We start from the raw sequence: 18418 nt of genomic DNA on the forward strand, positions 1-18418 counted from the left end.
AATGGATTTTATTTTTAAATAAAATTTTAAGATTACCCAAGTCCAGATAATGTTTTGTAGTATTTTTAATTTGCTTATTATTATTACTATCTATGTCAATTTAATGTAACTTGAAGAAGCAGCATATATGAGAGTCACGAGCCGCTACTGAACTCATCTAAATAAAAGTTCAAGCATCTTCCGAAATTTTTAGATAGCACAATACCAACAGAGAAACAAAAGTATGAAATACCGTATTATACTGAAGTTTACGTAATCGAGTAGTTTCACAACTTTTCAATCAGCCGCTGAAGAATGCAGTACCTCTGCGCATGGCGCCTCCGTAGCCAAGTGGGCAGGAGCAGCAGTGCGTAGCACACGCTTCTTGATTAGACCGGGGTTCGAGCCCGTCACCACCAAATACGGAGGATGCGGAAAGGTCAGGGGATGACCACCGCATATCCCCCAGCAATATGTCCTTAGTTGCTAATTCTCCTAAAAACCAAATAACAAACAAACCTCTGCGCATTTAAGTATCTGGACATAAATTATACTTTTAGAACTATTATATCTGGACATAATTCTGGGCCCAATTTAAAGTGGGTTTACAGCTGTTAACAGCAGATTTTCTGTCTCATGGACAAATTAATCCCAGATTTTTTTTGTTGATTAAAAAAAAAAAAAAGACTTAAGCGAGCAATTAAACTTGCTTTATGATAATTGTAAATTTCATTGTTACAGTACTGTAGTATCAAAAGTAACAGAAAGGCGTCTCCCTAGCCAGGTGGGAAGGAGCAGTAGTGCGTAGCACACGCTTCTTGATTAGACCGGGGTTCGAGCCCGTCACCACCAAATACGGAGGATGCGGAAAGGCCAGGGAATGACCACCGCATATCCCCTGAGCAATATGACCTTAGTTGCTAATGCTCCTAAAAAACAAATAACAAACAAGTAACAGAAATGATCTTTTGTAAGAGATCCGAGCCAGGCGCGCGGGTGCATAAGTACACGTTCCTTGAGTGACCGGGGTTCAAGCCCGTGACTACTGAATACGGTGCTGTTTCTTGTATTCTGCCTATCTTGTGAACTCCTCTGACCGTTTGGTCGTCCCGGAGTATAAAGAGAAAATTTATTTGTTTATGTATAGACCTAATGTAACCGAGTGGTCAGGAGCGAGAATGCATAGCACGCGTTCCTTGAGTGGATTGGGGTCCAAGCCCGTGACTACTAAATACGATAAACATTTGTATTGGCGAGAGTGGATTAAATGAGAAAGAATCCCCAAGCTGGTCAAGAACAGTACTCACTCCGTTCAACTAGCCACCTGTTTCGATCTTGGCCCTATTGTCTAGCTTCACGACAAAGTGTATAGAAAAATATTTTAGACTCACTGATATCAAACTTCAGCAAACCTTTTATCATCAGTTTTAATGAGCTTCTTTACATTTTTATTTTATTCCTCCATTAAAGTCTCACTTGCGTATTTTATATATATTTTTATTCAAGGTAAACCTCTCTATCTTGTCTGTACCAGGGTATTATTTCTACTTTTTTAGATGCAATAAATGTTTACACACACACACACTAGTTACTTAGACGCCAATAACGACATAGGCAGAGCTATGCCGAAGGTGAGGCGAACGAGGCTCTTGCCTCATGTTAAAAGCTGAAAGGAGCGCCAGAAAGATTAAATAATTGCAAACGTTTTCGATTTTATGTTTTGATTATTCCAATCCGTTTATCACCTTGCTGTTACTAGACGAAAATCTTTGTGGTGCAACTGTGTACAGATACCGAACTCTGCACGCCAGAGATATCTGGGGTGCCATCATGGTTGTTGCCCCACTGGTTGTCATTTTTATAACCTCAGTTTTAATTTTTTTTTATTAAAACGTGTACCAGAAATGTATTTTAAATAAGTATTTTTTTTCTAATTAAATTTTTTTTTTTTTAAATATTTTAGTGGAGGGTGCAATTTTTCATTCTTGTCTTGGGTACTCAAATGGCTTGGCACAGCCCTAGGTAGGAGAAATACTTTTCTGTATATCAACAGGATTGGGTTATTACTTAAGCGCCGTTTACTAGAATTGTTTGCGGTATAATACATATTTACATTTTATTTATTTTTATATTTTATTTTTTAGAAGTGGACTCCAAAGTGTGATATTTTTCTGACAGTTAACAGTGAAGCTCAAAATGACTTTCTCGTAATTATATTAATGATTGTAATTTTAATAAAACATTAGAAATACTGTATTTTATTTGTGGGAAGCGGGGGAGGGAGCAAATACAAAAGCAGATATAGAATAATTTTCATCCATAATAAGTAATTCTCGTCTATAAATCGAAAGATTGCATTTTTGTACAGGTTGTTTTTTTTTTTTCGGGGGGGGGGTGAACAAAGGATTGTTCAGAATTAAGCAAAAATAATTGTAACAGTGCAGCGTTTGGAGTCTAGGCACCTGCGAGCTGATCTGATTGAGGTGTATGAGTCTTTGAATGGTTTGAGCAAGTTCAGTGCTGATGGGATTCTTCCTCTTGCTCAGATTACGCATCTGAGGGGGCATAAATTGAAATTGAGAAAAGACAGTTGTGGAATAGATGTGCGCAAATTTGCCTTTAGCCAGCGAGTGGTTGATTGCTGGAAAAAACTCATCTGTCGTTGTGGAAGTTGATAGAAACTGGAGGGTTTTTTTTTTTTTTTTGGCTGATGCTATATAAGCTTGCTTTCTTGCATCATATGCCTCTGCTATAATGGTAATGAAATCGCTCATTAACTTTCTGAGATGGATTGCTGGACATTTTCTTTTCTTTTTTTTTTTTTTCTCTTAAAATAGCTATGTCGCTCTCTTTTGTCGTTTAAAAACGACTACAGTATATTAAAACGAAGTACAGTATTATCTTTATTTTTCACAAACAAGTGTTGAAATCTCTTCAATAGCACTTAAGAGGGTATGATAACTTATCATCACATGACAACTAGATATATTAGATATATACACCGGATAATTATACTTAGTGAGTATTCTTTGAGGGACCAGAACTATACGTACTGATATAAAGTCGACAATGGGTTCTAAAGAAGAGCAGTAAGTTTACTTTTTGTTTAAAAAAGAAAAAAAGAAATTTGGTACCTCCTTGTATAATCGGAAGTTTAAATTGGGTGCTCTGTCCTTATGAACTGAGTCGAGAGTAAATCTTGAATGTATTAAATCTGATAAAATAATATTAAGTAATAGCACTTTGGAGGATTAAGAAGTTAAGGGAAGGATCAAGAAAGTTAAATTTCTAGGATGCTTTTCCACTATATACAATTGATTTATAATTCAGTGACATTGATTGTATATGTTGTTACAGTACTTCAGAAATGCATAGTCTTTTTAACTCCTACTTTGCAGTAGTTAGACATATTTTTCTTTCAGTTGTTTCAGTTATATTTGTTTTCAGTTTTGTTGTTATTTCATCAGATTCTTATGTACAACCTGTGATCAGTGCTTATCAAATATATCATGGGACGATTTATGCGAATATATATATATATATATATATATATATATATATATATATATATATATATATATATATATATATATATATATATATATATAAAGGTAAACTATTATCAACTCACTGCAGGATGGAAGCTTCCTCAACGATTCATGTTGAGGAAAATGGACCATAATCTGACACACTGGTCAGATTATGTTCCAGTGTGGATTGGTAGATCGACCGTATTTAGCAGTCAGGAGCTACGGAGGCCTATGCGATTACGGTATATCGAACATTTTTTTTTTTTTAAATAAAAAACACCTTAAACTGATTTTAGGTTAGTTAATACCTTATTTCCATTGGATACCTTTTATTAAAAAATAAAGGGGGAAAGAAAACCAGTGTATTATTTATACCAAATTGTTCATCAGTGTTGCGTTCTGTTACCATACATTATATTTCATGAAGTAATTGTAATTAGATGCGAGTCGTAGCGAAAGTTAATGCAATTGATAGTTATTTTATTTGTAGAACTTGTCCATAACTTTAGAAAACTTTCAACAAAACACAGGCGAAGTTCAAGGTTGGAATAGGGTCAGGTGCAGTGGCGGCCTAGAATTTGAGTTGTCTCTTTGTTCTTATCGGCATTCTGCCTCCCCATTTATGATATTTCTTCTGTTGCAAATTACTTTATCATTCTCCAGCAAGGCTGGCTTGCTGGAGAATGATAAAGTTGGAGTTTTAACTCTGCTGATAGTCATCCCATAATCACTGTAATTATTTCCAGAAACATTTCCACAGGGTGAACTGGACGACATGTTATTTCTATCCAATTTCTCAAAAATTTAATTTGATATTTTTATACCAATGACTATATAATGTAAACAGTACAGGAAACTGTGTGCTTGATGAAAGTCTCAAAGAATATGGCATCGGATCTTTGTGGAAGTTGATAGAAACGGGAGGGTTTTTTTTTTTTGGCTGATGCTATATATAAGCTTGCTTTCTTGCATCATATGCCTCTGCTATAATGGTAATGAAATCGCTCATTAACTTTCTGAGATGGATTGCTGGACATTTTCTTTTCTTTTTGTTGGATCTTTGTGTAAATAAGATCCAATGGTTCTCATTGATTTCCTGCACTCTTTTCAAGGCTATTGTTGATATTTAATTAGCAACTTGGAGCAATATGACCTAAGTTGCTGATGCACCTACACCAATCAATACCATCTCTCATGCTATTTTTCGTGCCAGTTGGGGGGACGGACAATCCCGTGGAAACAGCAGGTCATGACTGCGCACCTGCTTATGGGGCGGATGTTGTCAGGGGGGAAAAGAAATAACGAAAGTGATTGTTTTACATTGAGGAGCAGCTTGTAAACCTAGCGAGTAAAGACGATGTTCCCCAGCAGTATTCTGAAGATATTTTAATTAATGCACTAAAAATTAATGCCGAGAGACTGCGGACAAAACTTATTGCAAGCAAATCCTAATGGAGAAAAGGGACTACTCACTTTAGAATTTTAACCGTTCGCTAGCAACTTGTATTAAATTTTGTTCAATGTCTTATTGTCTTTTGAATGTTTACTAAGTTTAATGCTGCGTTTCACAACTTTTCCCCGTGCTGGGAAATCTATATGTTTTTTTTTTTTTTTTTGTACAATTGCAGCCTTCTAGCTTGATATGCTGTTTTGGGGCAGGGTCATATTTTACTCAGTACTGATGAAGTAAATATTTGTTACCGAATTTTAGGTAAGGGCTTACCTTACCTAAAATTCGTCCTCCGCTCCTTGCTCAGAGAATTTGTCACGACCCTTCTAATTAAAATTTGATATGTCCGTGACTGATTATCTTTTTATAGAAAGCAAAGCACGGCCAGACAACATTTTCAGACTCATTGTATTTAGCATTGCTATATTTTTATTTATTTTTTTTTTTACTTTTTCATTAAACATCCGAGGGAGTGGGAGAACCCCGTATATGAGCGTCACACGAAAATTACCTCATATACCCGTGTGTGTTGTCCGTAAATTACGTGGGTTGCTGGTCGGTTTACTGGCTGAAAAACTAGAATTTGCCGGGGTGACCTTGCTGCCCTGAACTGAGACCAGCTATAAATGAGCCACGTAGTGAAAAAGCCCATAAAAGTTCTTCGCGTCATTGATTATAACCACTGTGCTAACCACGCAGACAATAAACTGACAACGGAATTCATCTTTACATCAGCCAAGGCTGAACGAATATTTATTATAGGTAAACTAATCTGTATTCTTAAAACTTCTACAGTCAGAGCCAAATTTACACCATTATAAAGGGCAATGCAGCCTATACTAGACAGCGCCTCAAGAGCAAAATGACCTCTGGGCTCCTTGTAATTTTGGGTATTTTAGATTGTAAAAAAAAATCCACATTTAAAAATTTTTTTTTTTTATATATAAAAATATTCACATACAAAATATAAATGCATTGCCTTCTTTGAACTAAACTTTTAAAATCAAACATAAAACTTCTTAAAAAACGCCAAAAAACAAATATAGCATGGTGCGTGTGTGTGTAAAATTAATGCCATCAGGTTAGATTAAACATTACATATGTCTGCGAATATAAGTACCGTGTTTCTATATTTTTACTTATATTTTTAAATCTATAGGGATAGCAGTTTTATGTTTTAAATCTGTGTAAAAGCTAGCAGTTATATTAAACAAAATCTATCAGTTTTAAATCTGTGTAGGGCTAGCAGTTATATTTTGCCAGGCAGCCGTTCTTAAAAATTTTCTGTGTAAGTCATATTTGGCAAGTTTAACATATTATGCTGTCTATAACTTTAACTTGTCTTAAATCTTATCTTATCTTAACTTAACTTAAAAATTAAAATTTTAATAATTCAACATTGTCTTTCAGCTATTTTATATACTATATTTAGTATATATTAATAAGGTGTAGCTGGCACGTAACTTGCAGACACAGATGGCTCATGTTGACGTGCCTTTCAGTGTAAGCTTTATGCAGTAACGGTATCATGATACACTTGATCTGTTATTATGTTAATTTTAGATTAAGTATGACTTTGCTTGTTATGGTGGATTTTTGGTTCCCCTTTTTAGGCCATAGTCATGCTCTAATATTAGGCTATATAGTTAAAAATAGAAATATAAGAAACGTATATATTTATTTTATTTTTTTCACAGAAAGGTTGAAATTCAGGTATACGTTACCCCTCGTGTTACGCAATGTAATGAACAGAGGGTTGCGTGAAGGATGTGACATAAGCTTCTTTTGGCAAACTACATGTGTTGTGCAAAACAATAAGGATAAAATTAGTATTTGGCAAAGAAAAATCATTGTAATTAGAAGGGGAAAAAAAAACACTTATTAGAGGGGTCATGTTTTTAATCGATTTTCACTTTTGTTTAGTGAAAAAAAAGGTTAGTTTTTTTCTGTGAAATAATAATAATGGCGACCATAATAACCTCAAAGAAGAAAGGAATAACCTGTACACTCTCATCCACCTGATGTACATAGATGACATCAAGCTCTACGTGGGAACTGAGAATCAATTCCAACAGCTAATCTGGATCAATGAAGAATTCAGCAATGATATTAGGATGGAATTTGGTCTGGACAAATACAAGATCCACAGATTGCACCAGGAAAAATTAGTCAACCGAAACTACCAGCTGTAGACTGGTAAAGAGATTGAAGCCACGGCAGAGGCCTACAAATACTTGGGGATGATGCAGGCTCAGCAGTTACAGTACAAGGAAATTAAAGCCTGCCTGACCGAAAAATACCATCAGAGACTCAGAAGCTTGCTGAAAATAAACCATAATAACCTCAAAGAAGAAAGGAATAACCTGTACACTCTCATCCACCTGATGTACATAGATGACATCAAGCTCTACGTGGGAACTGAGAATCAAGGGATGCAAAGAAAAACAGCAGAGTTCTTTACTTATGTAAACTCTAGAAGGAAGGGGATGAATCAGATTGGTCCACTTGATATTGATGGGTCAACTGTTGATGATCCTGCTCAGGTAGCTAACAAACTAAATGAATATTTTGCATTGACATTCACACATGAGGAGTTATTCAGCAAGAGGAATGCCAGAGGTGTATTCAACTCTAGCAGTAAGCTACAGAATCTTGAAATAACTGGGAGTAAAGTGGAGGAGAAACTGTTGAAGATAAACACAAGAAAGGCACCCGGGGTGGATGGGATCTATCCAGTTATATTAAAGGAGGCAGCAAAGGAAGTAAGCAAACCGTTAGCCATAATTATGAGAGCTTCCTTGGACTCAGGGGAGGTACCCATAGACTGGAAATGTGCAAATGTGACCCCAATTCACAAAGGAGGATCAAAGGCTGACACAAGTAATTATAGACCTGTGAGCTTAACTTCTGTTCCAGGAAAATTAATGGAGGCACTGGTTAAAGAAGCACTGCAGGATCATTTAGACAAGACTTCAGTTATAGCTCAGACACAGCATGGTTTTGTTAAGGGGAAATCTTGCCTGACCAACTTGATTGGATACTATCATGCAGTCACAAAAGAACTGGATGCAGGGAATAACTTTGATATTATATACTTGGATCTTAGAAAGGCTTTTGATACTGTTGCACATGGAAGACTGCTACACAAATTGGAGCAGTGTGACATTGGAGGCAAATTGCTGCTATGGATAAAGGGGTGGTTGAGGGAGAGAAGACAGAGAGTGGTAATCAATGGACACTGCTCATCGTGGACTAATGTTATTAGTGGAGTCCCTCAGGGCTCAGTGTTGGGTCCATTATTGTTTTCTGTATTTATAAATGATATTGATGATGGTATATCAAGCTTAATGTCCAAATTTGCAGATGATACAAAGGTTGGCAGGGTTGTCAAGGACACTACTGACACTATGCTGCTGCAACAGGATCTGGAAAGGTTGAGCAGATGGGCTGAGAGGTGGCAAATGAAGTTTAACATTGACAAATGTAAAGTACTACACATGGGAAACAGCAACCCCAGAGCAACGTATCAACTCTGTGGTACTACACTGACAGTGGTAGAGAATGAAAGGGACTTGGGGGTGGTTGTGCAGGCAGATATGAAGTTCTCTGAGCAGTGCAGATGGGCTGCAAGAGTAGCTCATGGAGTATTGTCAATGATATACAGGAATTTTTCCAGCAGGGATAAGGAGGTGATTATTCCATTGTATAAGGCAATGGTCAGGCCACACCTAGAGTACTGTATACAGGTCTGGAGGCCTCATTTCAAGAAGGATGTAGAGCTGCTAGAACGAGTACAGAGAAGGGCAACAAGATTAGTGAATGGAACAAAGGGGTGCTCTTACAAAGAAAGGCTTAAGTTTTGCAAATTACAGTGTCTGGAGACTAGGCACCAGCGAGGTGATCTGATAGAGGTGTATAAAGCCTTGAATGGTTTAAGCATGCTCAATGCTGATGGGATTCTTCCTCTAGCTCAGAAAAATCACCTGAGAGGGCATAAATTCAAATTGAGGAAAGACAGATGTAGGATAGATGTGCGGAAATTTGCCTTTAGCCAGCGGGTGGTTGGTTGGTGGAACAGACTTCCATCCCTTGTGGTGGAGGTTGATAGCCTAAATAAGTTTAAGGCTCAGCTGGACAGGTATTTTGAACGAACAGAGGGGTGAAGTGGAAGTGGGTTTTTTTTTTTTTTGGCTGATGCTGCATAAGCTTGCTTTCTTGCATCAAATGCCTCTACTAATGCTAATGCTAATAAAGCTGAATGGAGGGAACACAGTTAAAGCCACAAACACCTATGCAGCTGCAGTGCTAACATACTCCTTGGACTAACACCGAGCTGGAGGATATCATGAGAAAGACAAGGAGACAATGATGAACAACCAAGAGCCACCAATACCACCCGAAGTCAGCTGTGGAGAGACCGACAATTGCTCGGAATGAAGGAGGAAAGGGGCCTGATAGACCTCATCAAGCAACATAAAACAGCGATTGCTAACCTGAAGGATTACTTCCAGAAACATACAGCAGCACTCCACCAGGCCATAAGGAAGATAAACAAGCAGTATCCACTCAACCTAAGTGAGGAGTCCCCACCCATCCAGAAGGCACAAATGAAGCTAGAAAGGTGGACAAAGAAGACACTCCATGGCAGACACTACCATGACCTCCATCAAGATCACATAGATAAAATTGCTTCCAATGCATGGGTCACAAAGCAGGACATTCTTCCCTGAGACTGAAGGATTTGTGCTTGCCATCCAAGACCAGGTAATCGACTTAAGAAATTATAGAAAATACATTGCCAAGGAGCCAGAGTGTCTGATTCATAGACACACCAGGTAGCCAGGATAATATATCAGAAGCTAGAAAGGAGATACCAGTTGATCAAAGAAAGTGTACTGTACCATAAGTATGAACCCCAGGCAGTACTAGAGACCCCAACCCACAAACTGTACTTGGACAGAGCCATAACAACGGATAAGACAATACCACACAACAACCGGACATATAACCCTCGTGGACAAGAAGGAAAAGGCTACCTATCTGATTGACATAGTGGTAACCAACACTGGCAACTTGCAGAAAACCCATGGGGAAAAAATCAGGAAATACACGAACCTAAGATAGGAGATCAAAGAGATTTGGTATATACAACAAGTAACAACCATCTCGATCATTGTATCAATCACCGGCATGGTGCCAAAGACCCTACATAACAGCCTAGCAGCGATAGGTCTCCCTGCGAATACCTACAAGGAACTCCAGAAATTCACAATCCTGAACACCTGTAGTATAATCAGAGTTCCTCGACCAACAGTAACACCAGACGTAACAACACCCACCCTCTGTACTTGGTAGCAATACCCATCATGAGGTGGAAACCCCAATCAGGGAGAAATAATATAAAAGAGCAATAATGATAATATGTAAATACATCTTTTAACAATAAAAACAAGAGAAATTAAATATTTTTCCGCTGAGTGAATTTTTCTTAATTTTTCCTTATTTGCTATTTCTTCGTAAAATTCTTCACAAGAATTAATAAAATTGCACTTAACTTGAAGTATTGCTTTCAGCGTTTCTATGGTCAGCTGTGTTTTTGTTGACATCTACAGCTTATTTACTGTTGAAAAAACTTTCTGTTGTACCATTGTTTCCCAGCAGACATAATGCAAATGATTTGCATGATGTTTGCCATTAAGTATTGAGGCTACATATGCAATCCAAGACATTTTCCTGAACAGTTTTCAATGTGGGGCAAACGATTGAAATACGGGACTTTCCTGCATAATCCGGGATGTCTGGTCACCTTAATATAAGAAAAACTTTTTTAATATCATAATTGACATTGGTCAGTTCATTTGCATCATCACTATATAGTTGAATTTTTGAGACAAGCCGAAGTTTGTACATTAGCATCATTATTGTAACATCCCACATTGTGAAATTCTTCGCAATGAGTTGCCCTCACACTTCAAATAAGTAATGCTTTCCAATCAGAGAGGACTACTATTTTGAGACAGTACTATCTCAAAGCTATCTGGCTTCTAATCAGTGATTGTATCCAGAGGTGTAAGGGGTGACAACTCAATTGTGCCTTATTTACATAATGAGAGACACCAAAAGGTGTACTTCTTAGACCTAATATTTTAGGGCAGAAAGCCTGAAACTATGTAAAATTAAAACTGACATTGGTTAGCGCATTTGCTTCATTGCTACATAGTTGAATTTTTTTTTTTTTAGACAAAACAAAGTTTATACATTTGCATCATTATTGTCACATCTCATATTGTGAAATCCTTCACAATGAGTTGCTTTCCTTTTAAAGGATTTCACAATATGAGAGGTTACAGTAGTGATGTCAATGTACAAACTTCGGTTTGTCTAAAAAATTCAAATATGCAGTTGATGCAAATACACTAACCATTGTCATAGTTTGAAGCTTTCTGCTCTAAAATATTATCATAATTGATAACACCAAATAATAAACGTATGCATACTTATATCAGGTAATATATTCACTAAAGTAAAAATTGCAGATAACAGAAATAATCAATAACTTAACAGTAATAAAATCATTCAAATCACAAATAAGGTTCTTGAGGTTGTTACAGACATTCTCTCAGGTATGTCAAGCTGGGCTTGCCATCTGGGAGTCTAAAACTCTGATGGAACTGATATTCAGGTGATGCTCAAATTGAGTGGACCCAAATTTGGTGGTAATTTCAGCAACGTCTGGTTGGTCTTTGAGAGCCAAATTCTTCGCTTGCACCTAAACGATGATGGGACTGTTAGTTAGTAACTCTGAATACTAACATTCCCATCATTGTTAGCAACTCTGGATATAACTCCCATATGCAACTACTGAAATATGGCACCTACTATATTGGAGGTGATTACCCAGTTATGAACTAATGTAAGCAGGGGTCGAGGTGTGGCACTTACACCACACATGGGAATGCCACCCTCTGTGTTACCAGGGAATACTAGGTGGTAGATGACCTTCACCAACTGGTGCAATATCACCACTTTGCTTATCGGAGGCTTGAAATGGTGGAACCTATGTTTAGACTTCAGAGCAAAGCTCTGGCAATCCCCCATCTCTTTCATCATGCATTATGATTGATATCTTTTGAGGTTATGATGAGCATCAGGCTGAGATCCAATATTCATTACATTTCAAGGGTACAGCCAGGATTGTAGTGGAGGGTATACACTGTATATCCTCTGGATTTTTTTTAGGTAAATAGTATATGCCTTCTAGTTTTTGAAAGACTATAAAAAAAAGTATTATTAAAATATTTACTAAAAATTAAAAAGTAAATTTATTAGAATTTGATTCTTTATTTATAATTTATAGTTTTATTATTTTTAATATATATATATATATATATATATATATATATATATATATATATATATAACCCCAGGGGCTCACATCTGGTGAGTATGAGCTTGGCTCACCCAGGGTCCTGTGTTGGATATCATAATTTTTCTCTTTCTTGATGATTCCCTTCTCTCTCTCTCTCTCTCTCTCTCTCTCTCAGGTTAACTTGGTTTTTTTTTTTTTTTTTTTTGGCTGGTGCAGCATAACCCTCAATCTTCCTTGAACTATATAGCTAATATATATATAATCTGTCACTTAGATGGCATTAATCGGTGCTGATTTATATTAAAATTTAGAAATAATATTTACAAATAAATTCTTCACCTAATACAGATATACTAAGAGGAATGCCTGAGCTGTGACTCATCTACCAGGATTCTTCCTATATAGTAACACACAACTACATTTAGGCCTATACGGTATACATACTGCCTGTGCTCCAAAATATCTCACACGTGCTTTTGACCTGTGTGGGCACACCAAGCTAATCCCAGAGGATACTCTCACTTTACTTCTAGGTTTTAGCTACTGTGCCGGCATTGGGACTTTGAATGTTACTTAGGCGTTTTTGACGCACAAGTTTTCCACAGACTGTACCTAATCTCACCTAACTTGCTACCTTATTGCCAATCCAATAACTTTATTATTTTTTTTTCTATCATATCTAGAACATATCAATACAGATTGATGTAATGCATAATCTGTCACTTAGATGGGATTAATCGGTGCTGATCTATATTAAAATTTACAAATAAATTCTTCACCTAATACAGATATATATATTTTTACTTATTTTTGCTCTCTTTTCTCTGATTTAATTGGAATATTATGTGTACACACACACACACACAAAAGTATCCAGTGTACACCCTCTGGAATTCAGTTAATAAGCACAGTATACTCTCTGCATATGTAACATTCACAGAGTATACCTTCTGCTAATTTTACAACTACAGCACTGGATACAGCTCTAAAACAGCATTTGCAGGTTCATTGCTAGATAGTCCACCGGACTGAACCAAATCCTTGATAACTCCCTAGAAGGCTTCTGGATCAGCTAGTGTATAATCTCACTGCCTCTACTCTGCAAACGGTGACTGGAGGGAGTCCAAGTAGTGTGTATTCCTGAGGGGGGGTGCATTATCCAAGCCACATTGTCAAGGAGCTGGGTATATTCTTGCTGTGCATACGTGTTTTCCAAAAATTTCATTATGTCATACATGTCCTTCCCATCCAGGGCCACGCAAAGGTACTTGGGGGCCTGGATGCAAAAGGGGTTAAGGGGCCTTGTTTATTTACGTTGAGATTTTCATGGCTCCCTCAGTTTGGGTCCCCTATATCTGGGCCCTGGTGCAGCACATCTAATGCATCCCTTCATTTGCATGACTCTGTTCCTAAATACATCGTGAATAGTCAAACTAATAGAACAATCTTATCTCCAAAAATATCTAAACCCTCCCAAATGCTTCTCGCTTGTTTCATAAATGTGTGGTCTCAGTTGCAATATCGATGATATCCATTTACCAAGCCCAGTGTACTTTTTCTGAGAGAATCCCAATTATTGGTTGATTTGACCACTGCTCGTTTCAGTTGTTCTAATTATTTGCTGTATGATTCCTTTCACTTCAGAGGTAGTACTTGTACATATGTCTGCTCTGATATTCCCTCAGACTTAGTATTTTGGAATTTCCTCTTTTCAATCTTCTCTGGCTTAAAATCTCTCTTCCCCATTCTGTCAAATTCATATGTTGCCTCTATTGTTTTCCCAGCTCCACCACTCACTTGTAACTCATCGACTACATCTCTGAAACTTTACTTTCTCCAGTCTAACTTGCCTAACAATGATGTAATTTTCATCGGTGATTTTAATGTTCACAACTCCAGCCAGCTTCCGTTTTCTAGTCACATGGACTCAGCTGGTCGAGTTGCTGAGGCTTTTGCAATTACTAATGACCTTGCACAGATTGTTTATTTACCTACCAGAATTACAGACAATCCTAACCAAAAAGCCAACGTGCTTGATTTTTTTCACACAAACAATCCTTCTAAGGTTGTTTGAAACCTCTCACCACAGTCAAGGTGAGAGATTTCATCTCAGATCACAACTTGGTGATGGTCTCTTCTCCAGTGGAGCCTTTTCCTCATGACCATTCTCAACCTCATGTTGTTTGGCATTACAGGAATGTAAAATGGGATGATTTTCAAGAATTCTTTTCCTTCGTCGGATTACTGTTCCCGATCTTCTGATCTGAATGTTTGCTCAGATTGTGTCAGAGAAATTATTCTTGTAGGAATTATTATTTATCAAATTCATTGATTCTGTTTCAATATATAATAAGGGTAAACCAAACATTTTATTTTGTATAAATTATTGCTTAAATATTTCTTGAAATAATTCTTTCTACCCAAAAAAGGGCATTCTCTGCTTTGCATTTGTTATGGGCATTGTTGAAAATATTTAAAAATAGTTTCAACATTAGGGAAGATACATCTCAAGCCATCGTGTGTAATATTGTAGATATCTTTCATGTTTAAAATTATTTTCCTCCATAGAAAATTTTAAAAACTGAACAACTTCATCTTTAAATTTATTGGCATCAGTCATTTTTGTAACTGTTTATTAATTGTAACTGTTTATTAATTTTTGTAACTGTTTATTAATTGTAACTGTTTATTAATTGATAACACCAAATAATAAACGTATGCATACTTATATCAGGTAATATATTCACTAAAGTAAAAATTGCAGATAACAGAAATAATCAATAACTTAACAGTAATAAAATCATTCAGATCATAAAAAAAATTGTAATATTTACATTTAAATTTATTTTCATTTCATTTTTAAAAAACATTAAATATATTTAGTATTTTATAGTATACCTCGGTTCATTGATTTCGGCAATAAGTTTACTGCAAATAACAATTACAGTATTAGCAATAAACTTCTTTTCCACTTAAAATATGATATGTTGCATCATCATACATAAGTTTACATTTTTTTTTATTCTCTTTTTTTATCTTTGTATTTGTCTTCTCCGTTAAATTTTTGCTTCACTTTCTATAGATTTGAAATCATTTCTTATATCTAAAATAAATCCATTCAATGATTTTAAAAGATTACTGCCTTCTAATATATCTGTTTTAGAGTTCTGAATAGATTTCTTTGTTGCGTTTAATCTTTGTAATATTTTGTGCCACATTATTGTCAATAAGGCAGTTTCATATTCGTCATTTCATTTTTTGGCCAGTTTCGAACTTTCTAATTAAGAAATAGGTTTTTCACTTTTGCAGGTACATAAATTAATGAAAGCTTGCTGAATTTGTTTATACCCTCTTGCAAATGCTCACACAGCATTTGCACTAGCTAACCATCTTGTTTTGCTTAATTTTTTCAATTAATGTAACTGAATCTTCTAAATATTTGTCTAATACACCTCCATTGTTTTTTAGAAGCAGAAAAAAAATTGTAAAAATTTTGTATAAAATAAAAATAATGCCACTTCTTCAGGAATCTGCTATATTATTGCTAATCAAATTTAAAAAATGACTGGTGCATTGTACTTAATATGCTGTATAACTGTGTTTCAATCTGGCTTGTAATCCTGAATATTTTGCCTGTTGCAGTTTTTAATATCTATAAATAAATCCTTCAATTTGTTTAAGATTATTCTTTCCAAGTATTTTGCATTGTGCTGTTTTATCGATAGGAAACCAAAAATTTTTTCTTTAATGTTGCCAATTAGATGCAACGTACCTAATTATAAAAATAAATTGCTTGCTTTATTTCTGATATTAAAATTTCCTTTGTTTTATTCACTATTAAATTTATAAATTCATCACAAATTTTGAGGAAAAGATAATTTGTTCTACTCATCCACAATTAGCATACATTTCTAAATTAAGCTTTAAAAATTCGTAAAATTGACGTATTCCTAGTCAAACCCTGATGGGTTCGACTGTGATACATTTTGTGATAGAAAAACAAAAATCTGGTCTTCATTCATGCAGCAAATTGTATTTTGAAGCCTTTCTCTGGCTCTTGCGTGTAATTTTCTAATTGAAGATACTTCACTGTGGTAGATAAAAATGTTTTTTAATAACACATGAGGGGGTTTAAAGTAAAAGATTTGGACGCCAAGTAATGTGTTAAAATAATTAATGTTTTTTATTTTCAATTAGGACTGTTCGAGAAGATGGAAGCAGGTGAGTATTCAGTGACCTAACACCTTCGTTATATACTGCATGATACTTTTTTAATGCATGCAACTTTGTTCATTACAGAAGTACAAAAAAGGCAATTTGATAATAAAAGTTGAATTTTTCTTAATGAAATAAATTCAAAGGTGGTAATGCCATAAACTGAACTATTTGCATTGTTTAGATTTCAGATAAGTCTTTGTTTCTTCTGATGAACTGACTTATCAGATGCCATATGTGGTTAATTGGTTCTACATCATTAGTCTGCTACTATTAATTTCACACTGATATCACCAAAACTCTTCAAGCAAAATCATTAATCATGATTCACTTATGCTTTTTGTTTTAATTTTTTGCTGAACTTTACTTCTTGCATAATTTACAAAATCTTATGTTTTATCAGCAAAAAAAAAATAAATAAATAACAGTAATACTGCTAATTTAATTTAGTTAGGCATAGTTAATTTAGTAGTATAAATTAGTTACATCAAACAGTCCTAACCACACATCCAACCCTGATCTTTTTTTCTTGTGAACAATTCTTCAAACTACTACAGGTGCCAGTACCTTGATGATAGTCTCTTCTCCACTGGAGCCTTTCTGTTGTGGCCAGTTTCAGCTTTATGTTGTTTGGCATTACAAGAATGCAAAATGGGATAATCTGTAAGATTCTATTCTTCTTTTCCTTGGTTGGATTACTGTTTTAAATCTTCTGATGTCAGTGTTTGCTCAGATCTTGTTGATGAAATTATTCATGTTGGAATGAAATCCTTTATTCTGCACAAAACAAGAATGTTGCATTTTCAGCAAAGGTAAAGAAAGCCTGCAAGAGAAGCATGCAAAAGTTCGATGAAATTTACCGGTAAAAGTACTTTGCCGTAACGGCATTTGTATTGTTGCTCGCTCAGTAAACATACAGTGAGTGTTATCAGTCAGGAGTATAAATTGAATCCCATGGGAGATTGAAACCCTCCCGAAGTGGAGGGGATAACCTGACCTTTTTTTTTTTTTTTTAGAATCACTGGTGAACTGGTGGGTAAATTGTTTATTATTAAAAAAAAAAAAGGCAAAGGAAGCCCACACGAGAAGCACAGCAAACTTCGAAAATGTTTACCAGTGAAACTACGTTACGAACATTTTTTATGATGCCAGAACTTCCCTGTATGACTGTTCGTAATTCAATTAGTGATTCTAAAGAAAAAACTTCAGGGTACCCCCCCCCCCCCCACACACACACTTCGGGAGGGTTTCAAGCCCCGTGGAATTCAATTTCTACTCCAGAGCAATAACACCCACCATCTCTTTACCGAGCGAGCAACAATACAAATGCCATTATGGCAAAGTACTTTTACCGGTAAATTTCATTAAACTTTTGCATGCTTCTCGTGCAGGCGTTCTTTACTTTAGCCCATTTTTCAATTGGTTTACATCCAAATCTCCAGGTTCATTATATGCCTACACTAAAGTGTGGCTACATTTCAGTGGGAGAAGACAGATAGTGGTAATCAATGGACACGGCTCTTCATGGACTAATGTTATTAATGGAGTCCCTCAGAGTTCAGTGTTGGGTCCATTGTTTTCGGTATTTATTAATGATATTTATGATGGTATATCAGGCTTATTGTCCAAGTTTGCAGATGATACGAAGGTTGGCACGGTTGTTAATGACAATAATGACAGTACACTGCTGCAACAGGATCTAAAAAAGTTGAGCAGATGGGCTGAGAGGTGGCAAATGAAGTTTAACATTGACAAATGTAAAGTACTACACATGGGAAGCAGTAATCTCAGAGTAATGTATCAATTCTGTGGTACCACACTTGACAGTGGTAGAGAATGAAAAAGACTTGGTGGTAATTGTGCAGTCAGATATGA

At 35.9% G+C, this 18418-nt stretch overlaps 1 protein-coding gene across 1 annotated transcript in view; it reads left to right on the forward strand.

Moving 5' to 3' along the window:
* Positions 1-18418, forward strand: part of LOC150089923 (purine nucleoside phosphorylase-like) — a 131573-nt gene that overhangs the window by 30852 nt on the left and 82303 nt on the right. Inside the window, exon 2 of the mRNA XM_090368900.1 lies at positions 16526-16549. Coding sequence (XP_090225026.1) covers positions 16526-16549 — 24 coding nt within the window. The remainder of the gene's footprint in view (positions 1-16525; positions 16550-18418) is intronic.

This window comes from Mastigoproctus giganteus, chromosome 2 (genome assembly GCF_048544385.1).
Source record: "Mastigoproctus giganteus isolate SK-2022 chromosome 2, ASM4854438v1, whole genome shotgun sequence".
Taxonomy (NCBI): domain Eukaryota; kingdom Metazoa; phylum Arthropoda; class Arachnida; order Uropygi; family Thelyphonidae; genus Mastigoproctus; species Mastigoproctus giganteus.